Here is a 22,348-nt window from a genome sequence, read left to right as displayed (position 1 = left end):
CCCTTCACCGTTTCAAATCGATGCTTGAAACTTTCCTGTTTGCCTATACTTTTCTCACTCCTTAAATCTTTTAAATCCAATGTATTTTTTACAGTCTTCTTTAAATGTTTTTTGTCCATTTGATTTGGATCATATGTTCATGTTTATGCCTTATTTAAAGAACTTAAAATTGCCCTTGTAAAGGAAATTAATAAAAATAAACTTTCCGTGCCATGTCCCTTTGCACGTTAATACAGCCCTGCATGTTTGCCTCCAATTTATAAGGCTGACCTTGCAAAAAAACTCTCATCTCCAAACCCAAGCTGAGATAAACCCCCAAATCGTCCACAGCCAAAGAGGATATTGTGCAAAAACATGTAAAACTGGTGGATTGGCCCTTTAACTGTTATCATCTATATATATCTTGTAGTTTTCCCTCCTCTGTCGTCTGGTATTGTTACCGCAGCCGCTCTCTGGTATTGGCCCTCTCATAGTTAGGATGACAGCTCAGACGACTGGACGTAAGTGATGGAATCTTCCGTTCTGGCCGCCGAACAATGAATTCCATTCAACATGGCCGCCATTACTTGAAGTGGCGTGGGGGTTTTTTAAGCGGGGTTTCAGATTCAGGGGTTTCCCACAGACTCCCCTAATTAACCGCGGCAAGAGACTCGGCTACTCTCGCTGTCCAGGAATGTGCTCCCAAACCCCCGAGTATGCTTCTGTTCCATCCCCGCCGCAAAACCCTCCTTATTTCCAAATCATGTGCACCAGAGACGCTAATGACAGCAAAACTGAAGCGGTTCATTTCGTGTTGGAACATCAAACGTATCTGCTGCGGAGGGCACCTGCCATACCTGTGCGTTTTACTGAGTCGAGTTTACCTGTGGGTCTAGTCTGAGGCAGGCACTGCTGCTGCTGTGATACATTTTTTCATGGCTATTGTGTGTCAGCTGAGACAGACTCTATTACTTTCCCTTTATGAGGTTAATGTGTGCCACAGGGCTGCACAACGTCCACTGCTTTGTCAAAAGGCCCGTCTGAATGAGAGGAGCTGGGTGTGTGTAATTTACTGTCCACTGTGAGGTCCTGAAGCAAAAACTAGAAGAGGTGAGGAGAGGCAAGGGGATAAATATTGGAGGTTATGAGAGAAGAGAGGAGAGAAGAGAGGAGAGGAGGAGTTTCAGACCCAGCTCCATTAATAGACCCTCTGTGCTGCTGAATTGATTTTGAGGTCAGTCCATAAAGCACAGTGCCTCAGCACTGTACTAACAGTGGCATCATTATGGTGTTATTAGTGTGGAGGGGAGGATCGGCAGAAAGGGGAGGCTGGTGGGGCTGTGGGAGTAATTTACAGGTGTGTTAAACACGACTGCTGCTCTACAAAGAGAGAAAAGGGCTGAGCTGGTGGTCAGCCCGCTTCTGTCACACCGCTGTCAGCCAATTAGCTTCAGACGATACCTGAACAGTGAGTCTCTCATATGGTCATTTTCTCCATGCATATGCTCTCTTTGCCATCACATGAGCCCAAGTCAGAGAATCATAGATGTAGGACTATAACTGACTTGCATAACTGTACTGAAATCTAATCTTTCACCAAGTATTCAGATATGTTACTGAAGTAAAAGTAATGTAATGGACTTTGAAAACAGTCACATGCATCCTGACACAATATAAACTAGAGCATTTAGCACTAGCTGTGCAAATGGGTACTGCTTCTTTTGGGTAAACTGGTTCATTTCATATTTTGCATCCATTTTTCAGGTCATAGTGGTATTTGACACTTCAGAGAGCGTACACCTCAGTGTAGCAGAGCAGAGAAAACTGCTTATTTTTTTCACAATATTTGAAACTTTTATATATTTGGTCATTTTTTTAATCATTCAAATTTGACTGGGTGGATAATAACATTTTTGTGACACGCTCAGAACACATATTTATCATTGCTCTCCACAGACTTTAATAAAAGAGCAGAAATATTGGCAGCAAAATGCGCTCGAAGTATTAAAAGTAAAAGTATGGTCCCTGTCAGTATTATATTAGAATATTGTTGGCTCATTTTTTTTAAAGGTATGCTGTGCAGGATTTGTCTGCTGCTGTTTGTAAACACATCATTCAAAGTTTGCCCCTCCTCTCCGGCTAAATAAACGAGAGAGAGTGACAGCAAGCAGTGATGGCTGAGCGAGCCAGAGTGAATGAGGAGAGAAAGCGACATTAGCAAGAACAAAGCAGTGAACTGATGATATTTTCTGATTGTTTCACAGCAGTTAGTGTGTGTGTGTGTGTGTGTGTGTGTGTGTGTGTGTGTGTGTGTGTGTGTTAGCTCTGCCCTTGGTCAGACACACAGATCTGCAGCTCTTTATACAGCCATGATACAGAGAAAGAGCAGCAAATAAATAAATTCAGAATGTAAAATATAGAACAAAATAATATAAAACAATATATACAGTTAATAATCGATAATTCTGTAGTGCGTTTTTTAAATTTGCATCTGGTCGATATAAACGGCAACAATGAAATGGTGATCATAATGTGGTCAACATCTTAAAAGTTCAATATTTAGCATAGTGACTGTAGTTTTGTACCAAGAATCATCGATGTAAACACAGAGTATGTCTTCCTTCGCCCTGGCGGAGTCTTGCGTGTCATATCCTGTCAGTTTGGAACTGGTCTGCACGTCAAATGCAACAGCTTGATCCTGGATGTGGAGCAGATCTTTATAAGAAGTCTAGTGCTGCTCTTAAATTCAAATGCTTCCTTTTCTTATACCTATGAGTCTATTTCTGTCATAACGTGTTTCAGCAAGAAAAGCTGAAAACTAGCAAACAAATTAACAAATTAAAACAGAAAGGTTGCACAATTTGAAGGAGCATGTGCTGCCATTAGCATGGAGAGTCTATACATTGTTCTTTTATGGGAAATGTTGCCTAGTAACCTTTTAGCATTAACATATAAGCAGCAATTAAGTATTATCGCTGGCTGAGGTGAAGCAAACTTTAGCAGTTTTTTATACTTGTGTTTTTTTTTTAATCTATATCATGTTGATGTTTTATAGTAAGACTTCAAACTGAAGAGGAACAAGTAATAACAGTATTTCACTCAAAACTGTGGTAGAATAGAAGTGTAACATTATGCTTAAGTAGGTTCAGTCTTATAAAAAAAAAAAAGTAAGCTCCAGCTCTGTTCACAAGGTGTGAAAGATTCACACAGCTGTCAGAAGCACACCTTTCACAGAGTAAATCCATCCTTAGGAGAAGAAACCTGACAAAAGAGGTGTTACTGTATCTGCTGCTGGCTGACACCTCACAGTTACAATATGACGGTTAATGCTAAGCAAGATAAATGATCTAAGTTTCAATTCAATAATAATAAGAACCAAAAAGTAAATCTCATTGTGTCGACCAGCAGGACCAATGGGGCCCTCTACAGGCTCCGTGTTTAGCTGAATGGACTCTCTGGCTGCTCCATCTGGACTCAATTAGAGGTGCTGGTGTTCAACTGTTGAGCTCAAGTGACCATTAATTCCTGTTAATCGATGCAACTTTTCCTTATTAGTCGTGTTGTGACCTTTCAACAAGTTAACACAGGCCCAGTCGGGATTTAAATAGGCTCTACTCTCACTGCGCTGCCTTTATGAATAAATGAAAAGCTATGTGCGAGTACCTGGAGCAGCACAGGAGAGCCGTGCAGTAATTATTAAGGCTGGTTTCACTTCATACACCTACAGCGATATGTTGCCGATTATGAGGCCTCTTCTGAATCGGAAATTATCACAAGGTGCTCTTGTGAAAGTGAAACTGTGTGTTTGTCGTACACTTCTGTTCCCTTAAGCTGTTGCAGCGGAATAATCTTTCTTTGCTTTGTCGTGGGGGGAATTCCAACCATCTCAGCGCTGAGTCAAAATGTCCTCTGAAAATTACAGCTCATTTCTGAGAGGTTTATGGTTACATGGATTGCAGCGTGTTTTGCAAGAGGGAATGTGGGAATTTGAATCGTTCCAGATATGTCATCCATCTCACACGCATAAACTGTTTGGACAGCTTAAGCAACACCATACACACACTGTGCCTGTGACATGAGTTCAGCCCTTTGTACCCCAACATCTGAGTGTTTTGTTTTATTGTTCTGTGCGCCAACAGACAGGGGAAATGTTGAGCCTTTTGTCAGTGTCTGTGCATTTATGAATGTTTTGATGTCTGCATTGTTTTCATTTGCTGCTTCGGGGCTTTCAATATTTCTAATTCTCATGGGCTCATGAACACGCTTGTCTTTAATTTCTTTTGTCTTTGTGCTCGCTATAACTTAAACTGTAACATATGTCCACACTGATTTATAATCATACACAGGCACAGATGCTATTCTCTGTGGGCCTGCTGATTGGAGATTTTTTTTTGTGCGTATATCCTTCTGTCTGTGTTTTACTGTTATATCTGATGTTTTTGGATTCATATTACAACAGAATTGATGCATATGTTGCATTTCACTGCTGTAGATGTTTCAGTTTGCGCTAATTTTAACTACTTTATATACTGATGTGTAGTTTAATCTACAGCAATGCATCATATTCTATAAGAGTTTCATATGTTTGCACTCTATGAGAATTTACATCAGGCCTAGAATTATATAATTCTAGAGTCAAGGTCACTTGGCCTTTGGTAATGTCAGTTTTTTGAGGCCAAAAGATGATTGCAAGTCCATGGAAATAATGTAATGAATTGAATTTAAGGGTTAAGGATGATTGAATTTCATTCAATTGTTTCCCCTCATTTGTTAATACTAAGTACAGAGTGTGTTGTCTTCCTTAACTTGAAGACTTGATATTTTTTAATTTTTTTGAGAATCCCATTGTTGAAGTGCAACCTCCTTTTCCAATTAAAGATGGTATCTAGTGTGGTGTAGAGTAACATCAGGCTTCTTGATCAAAGAAAATTCAGCACACAATGACACTTGGTGCAAGTCACACTCGTTTTCCAGTGGTTCATACCAGGTTTGAAATATAATCCACGACTTGTTGTTGTTGTTGACCAATCAGAATCTAAACAAAAGACTGATGTCTAAAGCTGCTTTGGCATAAAAAGAGATGGAGGAGAAAATGGCTAAATCAGCTGGGGCAGTGCAGGCGGGGCATAAGGCCATAGGCTAAAGGCTAAAGCATTTATTAATCCAGTCACAATTACTAAATGGAGTTGTTACTTATTACTGTTGTCTTACCTGAAAATAGTGGACAACTGCAGAGGACAGCAGACATGTAGCAAGAAGCAGCCAAATCTCCGATCTATGATCAAACATCACCCAACCTTCCAGTGATGCAAGACAATTTAGGCAATAGTTGTGTATACATGAACCCTAAATAATCAGAATAACTGCCCAGTCAGAATAAAACTACCTCAATTGAACCGATTCAATCTGGCCGCATCAGAGTGAATCTGAGAGGGGTGGGCTAAACGTTTTATATTCTCATCGAAAGGAAAGTAATAACCATGTAACTTTTATTCTGACTGTTTCGCTCTGGTCTCTGGTCTGCCGGCTAGGTGATGTGTCATGACTGAGTTTCTGGGAGGACACTAATCAAAACAGAACTGGTCAGTAGTAGATAAAACCAGGATGTGATGTTGAACCACCCTCCAGGTGTCCAAAAAAAAGTTCAATTAAAAGTTCAATTAATGCTCAAACAGAAATGTTAAGTTGGAATTTCTAATCAGATTTTTTTCAGATTGTCCATGTAATCATAGACAATGTGCACTTACTTTTCATCACTTTATTATAAACTCTTCATTGTATAATTATTTGGTTAACATGTATATTCAACACTGTTTGTGATCTCCTTCTAATACATTCTACTGTCTAAACCATAAGCAATAAAAAGTGAAGCTTATGGGTAGAAATGGAAGAATATTTTTTCTTTCTGTAACAGAGACAAAGGGAAAGAAAGAATGATACAAATAAAGAGAGGGAGACACAACTAAGAATACTAGAGAGAGGTAGATGATATGGAACAGACAAGACGATATAAAAGGGTAAAACTCTGAGACTTTCAACAGACCAATGAGCTGCGATGTGAGGAGCAGCAGAGCACAGTGAGAGACAGGTAATGAGCGTGTGGTAATACACCTCCAGACCTTAATTGGTTTGAATGAGCAGGCTGGAGAGGCTCTTCCATCAGGCTGTGGATGAGCAGACTGTCAGGTGACAAGCCATGGAGAGAGGACTAATTGGTTCTCTCCTGCAGACACGGCTCCTGTCTTCCCTCATGCTGCTGACAGAAACTGTGGTTACACAGTTCGCTCGCTGGGTTGCTACGAACCTAAAGCCTCGTTGTTTAGATCTCTGTCTGCTTGTTTAGAAAGTGTGCTTACATCCATAAATGACCAAGCTTTATGTTTACTCAAATGTCACTGATTTTTCTTATTTGAATCCATATCTGTATTAACTAAAAAGGCTAGGTGGGCTTACTGCTGAAAATGAGTGAGTGAGAACATTTAGTTAAAATGAAAGCAGGAAGTGTGAATAATGTTTTTATTGTTTAATTGTCAAAATATGTCAAAGGTCTGGCATGGGTACCTAACATACCCTTTAACCCCATGGGTGTTCAAAATAAGCCCATGTCATGGTTTATTGATGAATAAATATCTTAACAATACAAACTTGTTCTGCTTAAATCTGTAATTCCATAACTCTCTATAGCTATTTTCATTTTGTCCCCATCCTGTAAATGTCATGTAAAATAGCTGTGTGCAGTCTTTTTGCAACTTCTTCTGGGATCAGCGGGCACATGTCACATGTGTTTCAGTAATTCAGTATTGACAGATCTGATTAATTTATGTAGTTTATGGTTTTGGCACAAAAAGCACTTGGTTATGTTTAGGGAAAGATCATGGTTTGGGTTAAACTGACTACTTTGTTACGGTTTGGGGACCTTTATTGTCAAGGTTACAATAATAAGCACTTAGTTAAAAGAGAAATATGTAATATATTTGTTGTTCTAGTTCATAAAATGACCATGATATGTCATCAGCAATCAAGAAAAGCCTAAATTGAAATACTGGCTTTTATGACACCAATGCTCCAACCAGCATCGCGTCCTGAAGTTTCCATTCTGGTACAGAACATCTGTTTTTGTTTTGTGGTTCTGTATGCTGCCCGTTTGACATTTATTTACTTTGCATGAAGCTAAAACTAATACAGGATGTTTTCTGAATGAGTTGCTGTCTGTTTATGAGTCGCAAGAAATCATTTCATCATGTTTGAAACCGTTAAATTGAGTAATGGAGTCTGGCATCTGTGAGGCAGGCAGTCGCTGATCTCTAGAGTGTATTTTCGGAGCAGTGGGCTTTTGTTTTCAGGATAACAGGCTGAACTTTACACTGACAGACAACTGACAGAGTACAGTGGAGGACTCATTGTCACTTGTCATTGTTGAAGTATAATGTTGCACTTCTCTGGCGCTCATGTTGGTTCAGGGCTCAATTATACTCCCAAACAGAGGTGAGCATGGACAACTACAGACACCATGGATGTCTGTTTGTTCTGTTTATACTTGGAGGTCAGTGTCCCTGCAGCCTGCAGGCAACCTGCCAGAGCTCCAACTCTGAGGAGGAGGAGAGATAACTCGCTCCAATAGTTTGAATTTGGACTGCAGTACCCCTTTTTGAACTCTAGGGTATTTCACCTTTAAGGTTCAGGAATGGTCACGCTTTAAAAGCAACAACAACATTGATTGTCAGTTGGAAACAGGGAAACAAACAACAGCCTCCAGTGTAAACGTTTGACATCTGTAGACCCATCCATTCACCTCCACCTCCTCCCTACACAGTCTAGTATAGATGATAAACTGAGCTGGAAGTTTCAGGTGAGGTGGAGTGCCAGTCCAAGAGTAAAGACTAAAAGATGGTGTCAGCTAAAGAGAAAGCTTTGAAAGCAGTTGGTGTAAATTGTGCATGAACAGTGGAAGGTGTGGGCTGAGGAATTTGTTGTTGTTGTTCAAAGTAGAGCTGCAATTTATAATTGATTAAACTATCCAAATAATTGCCAACTAATCAATTAATTGGTTTGAGTTATTTTTTAAAGAAAATTTCAGCTGATTTCAGCTTCTTCAAAGTGAATATTTTCTGGTTTTTCTTTGACAGTGAAGCTTCGGGTGATCAGATAAGAATGGGTGAACTTTGGGACAAGGGAGTTGGGGGCGGAGGAGTCATATCAGAAGTATTGTAACTCTGATATTTTTTAATTAATATTATAAAAATCTGTTACAGATTCTGAGGATGATATGAAGCACAGTTGACAGGTATTATACAGTCTTATGTCTTTTCAGCAGATAAGATTGTCATTAAGCTGTAGGAGCTTACAAACACATAATATAATAATAAAAATAACACAAAATATTAAAATATTAAAATATTTTTATAACAATTTCTCCCCACAGTGGCACCTGCACTCTCTGTAATCTGGTTTAAAACAGCTCAAATAACATCAATAGTCCAATATTTAGCCTTAGTGCAACAGACAAATGAAAACACATCAGTATCCTTACATATCTTACAAAAACAAACTGAACATTTAGAATAACTAAAAGCAGGAATCTTTTACTTTAGCAGTGAATTTATGGGACAAACAGGACAGGATTCATGAGACTGTCCTGTCACCCAAGTGAACCCCTGGGAGGCACTGATATTTTTCACCATTTTGATATTTTATAGACCAAAACAACTAGCTGATAAATTGAAAAAATAATCAAGAGATTAATCAGTAATGAAAATAATCAATTGTTGCAGCCCAACTTCAGAGGTGAAGGCACTGACAGGAGTTGAAACATCAGATCAAAATAAAGAGATGAATGCAGGTGAGATGCCAGTAAATGTGTAAGTGCTGAAAGCAGCTGGACCGTGAATCATAATTAAGATATAAATACGAACTTTAAAGTGTGCCTGTAGTGACATACAGTATCTGTCACAGTGTTTACAGTATTTAAGCACAAATTAACTTGGATTTATCTGATTTCTGCTCTTGTTCAGTGATGGTTAATACTCTCAGGGGAGACACCATATCGATGTCATTTGATTTTCTCCGACTGGAGTGTGAGATACTGAAGTGGCTGTTAAAGTGCAGACTGTGACTACAAGAGTGTCACATTTTAACGTTCAAAATGAGCTCTTGGTATTAGAGGCAGTGGAGACATTGTTGCTGCTGTACTGTACGTTCCAAAGTGGAATGGATGCAATCCTTTAATACCGCTGATATCAAAGGATTACACCAAGATTGTCTCGGGCCTTACATATGTCTCTGTGTCACTATCAGGTATTAGCTTTCTAATACAGTCGACTTTAAGTGTCTGATTACACAGCTGGAGGGTGAAGGTCCCAGCTTAGGAACGACTGTAAGCCAGCAGTTATCAGGGTCTCTGGCCTGTACTGGAATGTCCCATCTGCCATATTGGAACTGCTGGTAGAGCGGGACAGGGGGTGGGTACACTGGTAGAAATAAGGGTTCCAGAAAGGTTCCCCCTAAAGGGCTGCCCAGAACCATTTGCCTCTGAGATCCCCTTTCTTGAAGAAGAGGTTCTTCAAGCGTTCTTTGTTAGACTGAAGGGTCCATTAAGAACCCTGTTCATCCAAACGAATCGTTTTTGGAAGAAACTGTTCTTCAAAGATGAAATCCTTGAAGAACTCTTGTGTTAAGTGTTCTTTGTGCCATAATATTAAAAGGTTCTTAGTAGAACCCAGTGGGTGGGTTCCATATGAAACCTTTGGAATATAAAAGGGTCCTCAGTAGAGCCCCTTAGGTGTGTTCTTGTTAATTCCCTTGAGGGGTGAACATGTTCTGGATATAGCCCCCACAGAGGCTTCTGGGTGGATCCATTACACCATAGATGGGTTCTCTGTAGAACATCTCATAGGGGGGTTCTGAATAAAATGTTTCACTGATGGTTCTGTGTGAAAAATTATAAAAGCTTCTACCAGGAACCAAAAATGGGTTCTCTTATGGCTACATGCTAAAGAACCCTTTATGGTTCTAGTTAGTGCCTTTATTTCAGAGTGTAGGAGCGTGGCATGCTGGCACAGGGTAAGCTTTGCCATAGATGATAAAGATGATATGTGGGGGATGGAAATGAAGGGGAGGGCTTGGACTGATCCTCGTCATAATCTGTGTCCCATCACTCATCTGGGATCCTCAGAACTGTAAGCTGATGCTGCAGACACATCGAGAAGGTACAGACAGAGAGAATGCAAAGGAGGAAGGAGCAATATGGATTTTTCTTTCATGTTGAGGACTGAGAAGATGTTGAGGCCCAGCTGTATACCATGGGAACTGCATGGACCTGAGAGGAATGAAGGTACAGCAGCAAGGCTGCAGATCTCGCTATAGCTTAGGGTGGGAAATTCAGTCCTGGACTTATCTGCTCAGAGTGGGGGGTGGCGGGGTGGGGGGGTCGGGTGTGGTGAAGCGTTTGTCTCTATTTTGGTTGTAGTGTGTGCTCATTTAAGGTTAAGAAGTTATTTCATCTGTTAATTTACCAAAAATGTATTCACGTTTGCAGTCACTATTTATTCGTATATTTACATGTTTAAATATTTACAGCAGCATCTTTAAAACAGTTTAAATGACTTGCTGAATCTGCCCCTGCAGTTCTCACATTTACATCAGTTAAAGTCTCTCCAGCTTCTGATTGGTTAGTTCAGTCACATGTGAGTCACAACAAAGAAGTGTAACCAAGAAGCTCTTAAAGTGGAAAACAGCAAAGTGCTTCTTAAGAAAGATATGTCTCCATCCTGCTGTTTATTTGTAGTTTAATAAGCGTGATCCAACCACCACACATCGGACTCTCACATTTACACTTATTATGTGGACTTTTACCACAAGCCAAGAGAGGTAGAAAACAGGCCCACTTCTTACGTTACTTGATGCTGTTTGCGAGTTTCATTATTAGAAGTTAGGTCAGCTCAATTTCTTTGAACTATTCACTTTAAAATAAGAAATACACAATGCTCTCTTTTTCAGCTCTGATCTGATTATAGATATCTGATGATAACAACACTATACCGATACCAGAGCTCTTTATTCTTGATTATTAATATTATTGGTATTATGTGTAAGGTTATATGAGGCTGAAACTCAACTTAAGTGTAGTGGTGAAAAGTTCTGTGTCTGTTGATGTTGATGGAATATGTTGTTGGATGTAGGTCGTCCTCCAGTCATTGTGGGGCGCTGAAGGACTGTGAATTCTAAGAGGAGGTGTTTTATGGTAGGGCCATATTTCTTAACAGTCAATACTATAGTTGCACCGTCACTTAGATGCTTTTCTGATTCAATTTGATCTACAGGCGCAAATGGGTTCACATGTCATTCACTCAGTAAGATCATTAACTAACCTGTGATAAAGTGTTAACCACAGACATATGCTACATATATTGACTGGCCCAGCACTACAGCGCTTGTGTACACCACTTAGCAGCATAGCTTTCCTGTTTTTGGTACATGCTGCAGGGGACCTGTAAAAGTGAAATATACAGTTCATGTATAAAGTTAGCTACTGTTAGCAAAATGCTAGCAATCTAACTAGCTAATCTACATCATTTGTGAGCTAGCTAGTTACATCGAATAGTAATATTAGCAAAACACTAGCTAACTAGGTTGCTAATCTGCATCAATTGTTAGCTAACCAGCTAACAATCTTCAAAATGTTGCAGTTTATTTTCAATGTAGACACACCTAGAACATAGCTAAGTACAGGAGACAAAAATAATTTATTGGGGTTGACTACTTCATGTCTTTTAGAGGTTGGGATGGACACGTCCCCTCTGTCCCTGCCCCCACGATCTGCACCCAAGCACAGCAGCAATGCATCACTTTTCAAAGAAGGGTCAGAAATGCAGCAATGCTCAACATGAACCAGCTGCCATCCACCTCTGACCTCTGTGAGTGTCATGCAGCTGCAGCGCAGTAACTTTTGATTTATGAGCTTGTGTTTCTGCCGCCTTGTAATAAGATATGCATGGATGTGCACATGCTATGCTATCATTTAACCTTGTGGTCAGCAATATGTAGACATGTGATACCGAAGGCTTCTTTTCATATTATATGGGACAATGCCTCTGTGTGTATATATGTGTGTGTTTGTGCATGGGCGAACGCACATGATTAGATGATACATTTCAAATTAATTAAGTGAGTGTTACAGTGGGGCACAGACACATCACGAAACAGGAAATGGATGAGTGTGAATCATTATGCAGCGCTGCTTACTGTACTGATACAACAGTCTGACACAATAAATGAAGAGGCTTTGGTTCCTTTTTTTGTGCCTCTTATTTCTGTGGACCCAACAGTGTCTTGATAATGCAATTGTGCAATTAGCTAAACTTACACTATGAATTATTCTGATTCTGTCCGCTCTCTTGCTCAGTTAGAATAGGCTTCATAATCTGTTTAAATATTAGCCTTTTATGCATTTGGTGGCTTTGCCGTTTCCTGACATTCTAAAGCACTAAATTAGCCTGTTTAGCTTCAGTCCTGCTGATCCAACAGCAGCCAGCTGCTCTGACATTTCTAGGCCAGGACCAGGTACAGAGATGAAGGATGGTTAATTTAAGAAGGGCCAACCACCCACTGACTTCGTTATTTCAGAGCACTTAGGTGTTGGAAGGACTCATTTGAGGAGCTTAAGCAGAGTGAGTTTTATATGTTTATAAACTGCTCATTCTGTAGATGTAGCTATTTATGTATTTATTTATGTCTTTTGCCTTTTATCAATATCTCTGTAAAGGAAAACATTCTGTTAGGAAATATATCATATTATTGGTGCCTATTTGCAATTTTCTTACTTTAAAGCAAGATTATAGTAACATTACAGAACCAAAATATCAATGAAATGTCCACGAATGAATGGAAATAAATGTTTCTCTTGGGAAAGCAGTGTAAATAGAAATGCTGTTTTATTTGCTTACATCTACCACGGGAACATTTAACGATATGCTTAATATAGGAGTTCATTAGAAATGACATGCTGAGAATCAGTGTAGCTCAGTAGTCCCCAGGTGCTGCATGGTGGCTGCCCACTGTTACAGGACTCCACACGGCTTCTTGTCCGACCAGCACTGTTTCAGAAATGGAGCATTTTGGTCGCCTGATTTTGTTGACTTGCTCAGATTTGTTGATTTGGTCATTTTCCTTGAGTCTTGTGCTTCTACCATAGTTAAGTAAGCTCCATAGTTTCTTTTTTGTCCGTTTTTATGGTAGTGAGTCTGCTCGGGGGTCTTTTATTTGAAAATTAATCAGATTTTCTCTGCCGTTTTTAAGTGCAGCTTGACGAGGCGTCCGTCAAAAGTAGACTCAAGGCCAAAACGCACTGCAGGCTTCACCTGACACATGTCAATAGATGCGCGTCAGATGAAGTTTCTATAACGCACTGCAGGCTTCAGAATAATGCAGCGAAGTGACAAACGTTTCATGGAGGAGACGAGTGTCTGTCTGTTTCAGACAGATATTTTAGTCAGATAACTGTTCAGTACTATCAGGATTTACCATCAAAAAAGTTTTATATCAGTCGGCACTTCATACACGATCCCCCTCCCTCCCTCCTCTCTGCTGTCCCTCTCTAGATCTTCGTAGTTATGGTTAATCGACTGGGAGTAATTAAGTATTTAAAAGTACACAAATGGGACTTGGAGCAAAAAAGATCACACACCACTGAAGTGTACAGTAATATTATGTTTCATGATCATAAAAGGTTTTTATATCGAGTGCATCTGTCCACATTCACACATTCTCTCCCTCCCTCGCTCTCTGCGGTGGGTAGATTTTTTTAAAAAATCTGCTTTCAGGTGGAGCTAAAGCTCAATCAACACTCGCTCCTCACGTGCATACCTTTTTTATTCCATTCCACTCTACCCAAACACGAACTGCAGTTGCAGATAAAAAAGCCCTGGTCCTCATTTGATGCTCCAAAATCGAAACAAGTTCAGAGTGCGAGTGTCAAGTCAGTTTGACGCGCGTCAAGATGCTTTCAGTTTATGCTCCACCATTTAGAACGATGGGTGCACTTCAAAATGCGAGTGTCAGACGCCTTTAGTGCGTTTTGGCCTTATTCTCCGAGGAGCAGAGTGGAGAGCTGCTTCTGGGATACACTGTGGTGCTTCTGGTGGAATCACAAGCATTGTCTAGAATAGCCTTTATCAGCTCCGGTGGCCGTGGTGTCACAGTAATGCAACACAACAATGCAAAGTTAAGAATAACTTAACTTGTAAACATGTTTTGATGGTATTTCAAGATGCCAATTTTTAGGTCCCCTAAAGGTTCTGCAACAGTTCCTGTAATGTCACTATGCAAATGTAGTGTAGAGATCTAGAGAAGATGTCTTAGAGTAATGGTCCCTGAATGTTCCTGGAATATCCTGAATGTTCCCTGAAAGTCCGCCAAATAACATCCTCCTACCCTTCACATCATTACTGTCAGGGAAAGTTGGTTTTACACCAGTGGGGATGTTCTCAAAACATTCTGGGAAAGTACAGTATCTAGCTGGGATGGTCACCTAAATGTTCCCATAACGTCCTGAATGTTCCCTGAAAGTTGGCCAAATAACATCCCCCTACCCTTTAAAGAACGCTACATCATGACCATCTGGGAATGTAAGGTGTCAGCCTTTATGCCACTGGGGACGTTCTCAAGAACAGTTTCTACCTGGGTTCATCTGAGAGGCTTTACATTTACATTTCTGTCCCTAAAACCTGTCAGACAAACTCTCAGACAACACACATGATGTACTTATTATTTTATTGTTCTGTTCTATCTTCAAGTTAGACTATGGTGTGTATCTGTATCAATAGCTGAGTCTAAGGTTTACTCAGGTGCACTCAGGCTTTCCCAGAGAAAATTGTTTAGTTGAAATGGTTTAACCAAGCCACCTGAAACCAGACACATCTTGTGTAGTGATTAATGTAGTGTTGTTAGTACATATTTGTTTGGTCCTCGTTTCAGGCAAGGTTGCCCACCTTTGCAGTAAAACACTGCAGGAAACCTTGATGCTATCCATTATATATATGTTCTATTTACAATGTTCTCTACAGTAACAGGGAATTGTTATCTCTTGGCAACCTTGTAATAAAACCATTACTTGCAAAAACAAAGGAGAGAAAGGGAAAATTAATATTTCAAAACAGCGGAAAACAACAGTAGTTCATTAAGCATTTAAGAGGAATTGGAACACCGTGTCGTATGAACATGTTTGAAAATGTATTCTGAACCATCTCACCAACAGCCGTATTAGTCAGAGGCTCTACTTTGTCTGATGTTCCTAAACTTTTTCTTTGGAGAGAGGATTAAAGTTTAAGCCAAAGGTTGCCGGGTGCAACTGTTACTTAGCAACCCTGGTAGGACGGTATGCCAAGGAGCAACAATGGATGTTAAGTTCTCTCCAGTTGCTTGTTTTGAAGTTGCAAGTCGGCAGGGTGCTTAACAACACATATTTTTGTTGTGTGCCAGAGTCGCATCACATATTTATTATTGCTTTAGACAGAATTTAAATTTGACACAAAAGAGCTTGAATCATCCATAGTTCGGGGTTATACATAATAAGCTTACTAGAGCTGAAACAATCAAAACTCAATTGAGACCAAAGATTCATGAAGAGATGAGTTGAAACTTTTAACTGTTCGCACTGCAACGCAAATCTGCCAGTCTACACCAGTGCAACCAGAGGGTGTATCACCTCCATAGCAATGACTCTGTACTTCTGTTTTAAAGGTTGACGTTTCAGGATTTTTTTTGTAGTAGATGGATATAATTTGTAGCATTTGCTAAAGTTTTCTTGGATTTATGAAACTGTAAAATGTGTGTGTGGGATTGGAAGTGTGTGTTTGAGTGGAGCAAGAGAGAGACAGCAAGTGACAGAGAGTGGCGGTGAATGCGAGCGGAGCAGAGGAAAAGGTTAGCAGTGAAGTTGTCAGTTTAAATTTTAAGGCTTGTGTCATAAAGATATTACCTGGCGAGGCAGCTAGATTTGCGAGATCACGCGAGAATCCATCTTGCAAGGCTTCGAGTTATCCATTTGTGTCCGCACCGAAAGTGATGCAGCCAGTCACCATCCTAGGAGGGACTACTGGCAGTTACGGGCGTGGACCGCTGCACAACTCTCCAGTTAATCGCCATTGTCGCCTCGTTTCATACAGATGCTGTAAATCAAGTTAATGAGGTGAACCTTTCTTGACCTGACTTTCCTACGAGCTGATTGGTTGTTCAAACGGGTGACATACGCCTTATGTTCTACTACCAATTTGACAAGCCTCATCACAGCCACAGCCATCAGACCGCTTGAGTAAAGATGAGACAGGCCAGTTCACACCACTGCAGCTTTCTAAAACAGTTACACCTCATTGTGAATCTTTGGTCTGAACCGGGCTTAATCAATTGAAAGAAAATGAACATGCAAAGCCAACATCTTTGGTTTTTGAGCTGTTGGTCAGGCAAAACAAGACATCTGAGGATTAAGAAAAAACAGAGGCTATTCATTATAGTTAGTCTGTGATTTCTTCCTCACACATTCTTTGGTAAATAAATTTTGTGTGTATTTACCAAATCTTCACTGAGATCAAGGAGGAGAACCCAATTTCATGTTAGCTAATATAATTTATCCAATAACCCTGTGGAAGCAGAAATCTCATTAGGGAGAAAGGTCCGCCTGGAAAAATGAAGCTAACTTTCACCAATGGCTGTGGAATCTGAGGAGGAAAGCAATTTACAGATATAGGTCATTATAGGTCATTCCTGAGAGATGAAAATGTGAAATAAACTGAAGCAGTCTAATGTGAAACTTTTATGTCCAAGTTGAAAGTACTCTTGTCTGATGTAACTATGTCTCAGCAGAAGACAGCACAACTTCCCCAGCAGCTGTCAGGACAACGGTCTGATGCAACCTCGTGCTGAAGATTTCTGTTCAAAAACCAGATAAATCAATTTTTCGGAGGGAAAAACCACTACAGAATTATTCAGCATTCATAAGATATGAAGACTGTGGTCTGTAAGAGTCATTGTGGTGTTTTAACATTACTCTGATGTCGTTCACAGTAATGTGGTAGTTTAGAGAGAGCGCTCTTTTCATCTTCACTCTTTTTGTTTCCCTGCACTCCTGATAATTACTGATAGGAAGCAGCGTAAGTAGGAATCAATCCAGAAAGCTCCTCCACGTGTCCAGGACGCTGACCTTTTGTGTGATACTGGATATCAAAAGTGCAGACAATTGCCCACTGGCTTAGTGTGCCACTGAGTGATTGATGTCTCCTCATTAGCTGTGGGAGTAGAAAGTGCTGAGAGCGACGCAGGTACTTCTTCTCAGTGTGTCAGTGTGTGTACACTCTTCATCTGCACTGCTTTTTTCGTATGTCACCGCCAACGCTGCAATTGTGCAGAGAGTCCAACAGCCTCTGTGCTCCCTCACTGCCCTCTCCTCCTCTTTCATCAATCAACTTCTTCCCGAAGTTTTAAAACCCCCAAATCCCTCAACTCATCTACTTCTTTCTCTCTAAGGATTTTTTCTTCCTCATGATTATTAAGATTCCTCTCCTGTCCCTGCACTGTAACTCCTGCAGTGACTGATATTCTCCCTCTCTGCCACTGTTTCTCCCTCCGTCTTTAATGTCCCCTCTTCCCCCCCGGTTGGTTCTGCGTCACTGATCACCATTCGTTCGATCCACAGAGGCTTCTTCCCAGGAGAGTAACTGCAGTAATAAGAGCAGAGAGGCTCTGAGATGCATACTGCTGGCGCCCTGCAGGGCAGCCTGTAACAGAGAGCCATGAAGTCAGGAACATTTAACACAGTCAAACAGTGAAAGCAGACAGAAAACGAAAGAAAAAATAGATATATAAACATTCATTTCTGCTTTTCATTTCCGCCAGTCATCATGACACCATGCATGCACGTTGAGGACACTGCACAGCATGCACCAGAATCCAAATACATTGTTTGGAAAAGTACAAAGAATATTGTACAATGAAATACAAATATTCTGTTCAAGAGATGTGCCAATCCACTTTTTTCAGTTCAGATCTGATCCCAATATCTGAATTTGGATATCAGCCCATACCAATACTACACCAACCCAGCACTCTTTTTTTTCTTGATGATGATGCTGATAATGTTATTTTTATTATAATAATTGTGATTATTATTGTTTGCAGTAGCAGCAGTAGTAGTAGTAAGATTACATGAGGCTGAGACGGATCTTCAGTCTGGAAAGCTTGTGTAGTTTGTGTCATGTAACTTGTGTAGTGGCATCCTTGTAGGCATCCACTGTAGGAGACTTGGACCACACACGTGCAGCTGATAGGCTGAGTGATGGGCCTCGCCATGAGTGAGGTGGCTTGTACATTTCATCAAACCAGCTGTATAGTGATGCAGCACATGTGCAGCATGTTTCCCATAAAATACTTCCAAATGCAGAATAGAAATGTCAGGCGCTGTTCAGCCCTCAGTTTTGCTCTACTTAGCATTTGTGCTGCCTCGCATAGTATTTAAAATTAGAAAACAAACGGCGTTGTGCAGTTTAGATTGGAATGCAGATACCTGATAAATGCCTTATGTCAGTATCTGGCCATGATACCGATATTGGATCAGATCGGTCCAATCTCTAATTTTTCCACCCATAGTTGCTCATTATTATTTTGTGGGGGGGGGGGGGGGGGGCAGCTTTATGATTGATTAGTCTGTATTCATATTTAATGGATATTTAATGAAAATGTCCCCCCTTTCTTTCTCTTTGTGTTTAAGGGTGGTTGGCACCCAGCTTAGTGCTGGATTATTGCAACATCCCCTTTCTGCTTTTTTTTCCAAATCGCACACTGAAAATGAAATAATTTGATGGTTTGAGAGCACAACAATTGCATCGCCAATGAATATGAAGTTCAAAGATACAACCTTTGCAGAATTTAACGACACTTCCTTTATAAACCCAAATGCAGAAACAGATAATTCAGTTGGTTCAACAGACATAGATATACAGTTACAGATAATTACTGCCTCTGTGCACCTCTGCTGCAGAGTATGAGCATGGCAGAGTCATCGCTGTCAAATCAGAACAACAAGAGTTTTCTGTTCCTGCGTCTCCCTGAGGCAGTTCATTCTCAAGGGACAGAGCTGGATTGACTGGAGACCTTCATCGGCGCTCTCTTCCTCCACAGTGTTGTCTGGTTAATTAACGAACAGCTCAGCTCACATTCTTGAGGCACCATTTTGTTTCCTATTTGCGCTATATTTCTGTAGGCAGACCACTTGAGACACTCCTGAGCATCTGGCCAAGCTCTTACAATAACCATTTTTTCACTTTGAAGAGCTGAAGAAAGCTGCTATACTTCCAACACCGGAGATCAATTTACCATGAAAGTTACTGTGTGAGATTTGTCTGGGGGAAAGTATGCTTACTCTGGTGTGGAGCAAAAGATTACTTTAGAATTCACAGACAGGAAAATGTGTCTGAACTGCCTGAAGGAAATGGCGTAACTTATATCTCACTGAAAAATATGAAATGTAATTTTATGGGTCAGTGCTTCCCCCTGTCTCGCCACAAGTTAAATGTGTCTCTGTTTAAGGAAAAATCAGGTTTTGTTATGATGTGGGTTGATTTTTGGAGTTTTGCCCCTCAGTGCTATTGGTTATCATAACATTTTACCCACCAGCATCATAAGTATCGCCAGATTTAATTCACTTCGGCCTTTATTTACACCCAGAAAGAAACATTGAGAAAGAAGTGCTCTCTTTTACAAGTTTGCCAAATTTAGAATTGGAAAAACAAGACCACCGCGAGAACTCACAAACACATACAGAAAGAGAAAGTAAGGAACAAAAGATGAATAAGTGCATCAAAACACAAGGGTATGATGAAAGAGTCGATGAAAACTTTTATCACTGAAGCATTTGCAGCCAAGGTTAATCATGTTCTCAATGAGCCAGGAGTTTAGAAATACTCAAGGTTATGAGTCCAAGAAATACATAATTGTGCTGTATGTTATAATTTTTTTCTTCACGTTTTATATATTAATTTAACTGTTAAATTCTATTTTTCCTAAATTCAATCTCTCCACAAATCCTGTTTCAATGCCAGGATGTGATTCAGTTTGTGGGAAAAAAATACAGAAACCCTTCAACAGATTTTTCCCCCTTAAATGGTTTCTATATCCTGGGGGATATGTTCATTTGACAGGCTGTGGGACTGGGGGGACATTAAGAGGGTGTAAATTTTATATCATAAAAAACACTGAAAGGAGGATGGTCCAAGTAATTCAAAACTACGCTCATCATTTGTATTAAAAAAAACAAACAAAATGGCTGCATTTGTAGACAGAGAAACTGGTCGTGAGCAAAGTGCTATTATTATATCATGTTTATTATTATAAATGTGAAATTATATTTTCGCTTTTGTTGCCGTTATTGGACAGGACAGCTGAAGAGCAGGCAGGAAAGGGGCTAGAGAGAGGAGGGATGACAGGCAGCAAAGGGCCACAGGCAGCAGCGTCTGTGCTCTGCAGATAGTCAGTAATATAAAGGTGTGAAATATTGAATGTTGATTTATTTTACTGGTCAAAATGCTCGGACCCTTTTCCTGTTTTCTGTGCTTCTATTGCTGATAGGGTATTGCTAGTGTAGCACAAACACAGGAAAGTGTTAGTATAACAACAGAAATTAGATGTTTATAAATGTTAATAGCTCATTAATTATTTAAATATTAGGGTTTTTTCCGCATTCAAAACATGAGAATAACGTTTTTATCGCTTCTTAAAAGGAAAGCATAACAGGAAGAATCTGATTACTGGTTTATAACATGTTTTAAAAGTTGAACTTTTTTTTTTTTTTTTTTTTAAAGGGAAAATGTATAAAGTTATACCCTAAATGGAGAAGGTAAATTGGAAAATAAAGCTCATGTTTTGAAATTTTGTTATTTTGGTGTAGATACATTAGAAAATAGCAATTAATCAGTATTCCTCAATATTTATGTATTTTCCCATCTCAAAGCTAAACAAAACAAAACAATTAAGAATATCGAATCATACTTTCATACCAATTTATGCATAATTATGTGATGTAACTGTGTCTAGTAATCAAAGCCCCTAAATTGAGACAATTCTGAGGACATGTCCTTTTTGTCATTAATCTTTGCTACAGTCCTGGACTGCAAATTATTCCAGGTGTATGGAGCAGAATATCTGAAAGAAAACTCAGTATATTTACTGTTGTAACCTGCAGCTGAAGTTGGTCTACAGAACAACTTTAATAAGCTCCAAATCGCCTTGCTGGAGGTCAAGCTAAAATAGAAAAGCTCTATCAATAGATGAGAAACAGTAATGTTCTCTTATATTGATGGAAGGTCAATGGTTTACATTGAAGATACACCTATTAATTACTTTAATTATCATTGAAGTTTAATGTTGATTATGTTATTGATAGATTAATTTAGTTCATGAAATTTGCATCAAATGAATCAAGGATTGAATCAAGGACTGTAAAGTTTAATAATAAGATGCTTGAGAAGTTTTTCCTTGATACTAATAAATCTGTGTTCTGTTCTGACCAGTCGAGTTAGTTGAGAAAAAATTGTGAGAAAGCCAGCGGCCTCTAAAAGAAATGATCCATGCTGTGGGATTGTCCTGGTTAAACCTGTGCAGATCTGAAACACGGTCACATGGTGCTGGAGAACAACAATCTCTGTACCATTTTAATACAGTAAATAACAGGATGACATTTAGACAGCAGGTCTGCAGGTCTTGCACAATCCCACAGGTATTTCCACTTATTCTGGTTGATTAGACTTATGTTCAGGTTGGACATAGGCAGCAGAGCTTTGCTGGAAATTACACAAAGGTGCTAGTTAACCTTCTTAACAGGTGCAATAAAGCTAGCTGAGTCAGACAGATGTCAATTAAACACAGTCTGTAAGTTAACCACCAAAAAGAAACAATGCACATACTTCATGTAGATACAGTGCATGACTTATGTCTCTGTTTTATTTTCTTAAAATAAAATAAAATAAATCAGCCTGTTCTCACTCCCAACATAAGCTTGGTCAATGCCCTTGTGCTTCAAAGTGTGATGCTGTAGATAGACACCCCTGCAGCATCATTTGTGTGTTGTAGAAGTCAGGTGACATAGGATAGAGATTGAGAAAATCTGCATTTGGAGGACATGCAGTGGATAGATGAATGGGTCAAACAAACAGGATTTTCACCCAAGAGACTGGGGCTCTCTCTTGACTTCTTTTTAAGATGGTATGTAAGTGTTTTAACTTACATGCATAAGTACTTTACTTCACCAATGTCAAACTACATAAGTGACACAGTTGAAAGCGTGACCTTTTCCTAAACCTATTCAAGTAGTTTTGTTGCCTAGACCTCA

The 22,348-nt window shown here is 39.7% G+C and overlaps 1 protein-coding gene across 3 annotated transcripts in view; it reads left to right on the top strand.

Moving 5' to 3' along the window:
• The window catches only part of kaznb (kazrin, periplakin interacting protein b), a 188,526-nt gene that overhangs the window by 95,805 nt on the left and 70,373 nt on the right, over nucleotides 1-22,348 (top strand). The window contains exon 1 of one of the 3 annotated variants that reach the window (XM_084736325.1): nucleotides 10,159-10,309. The exons of the other annotated variants lie outside the window; for them this stretch is intronic. Coding sequence (XP_084592451.1) covers nucleotides 10,222-10,309 — 88 coding nt within the window. The 5' untranslated portion in view covers nucleotides 10,159-10,221. Of the gene's footprint in view, nucleotides 1-10,158; nucleotides 10,310-22,348 lie in introns of those variants that run through there. 3 annotated transcript variants of the gene reach the window in all.

The sequence above is a fragment of the Lutjanus erythropterus genome, chromosome 2 (genome assembly GCF_056507025.1).
Source record: "Lutjanus erythropterus isolate fLutEry1 chromosome 2, fLutEry1.hap2, whole genome shotgun sequence".
NCBI lineage: Eukaryota > Metazoa > Chordata > Actinopteri > Lutjaniformes > Lutjanidae > Lutjanus > Lutjanus erythropterus.
The sequence above is the reverse complement of the archived record's forward strand: the minus strand, read 5'-3'. Positions and strand labels throughout refer to the sequence as shown.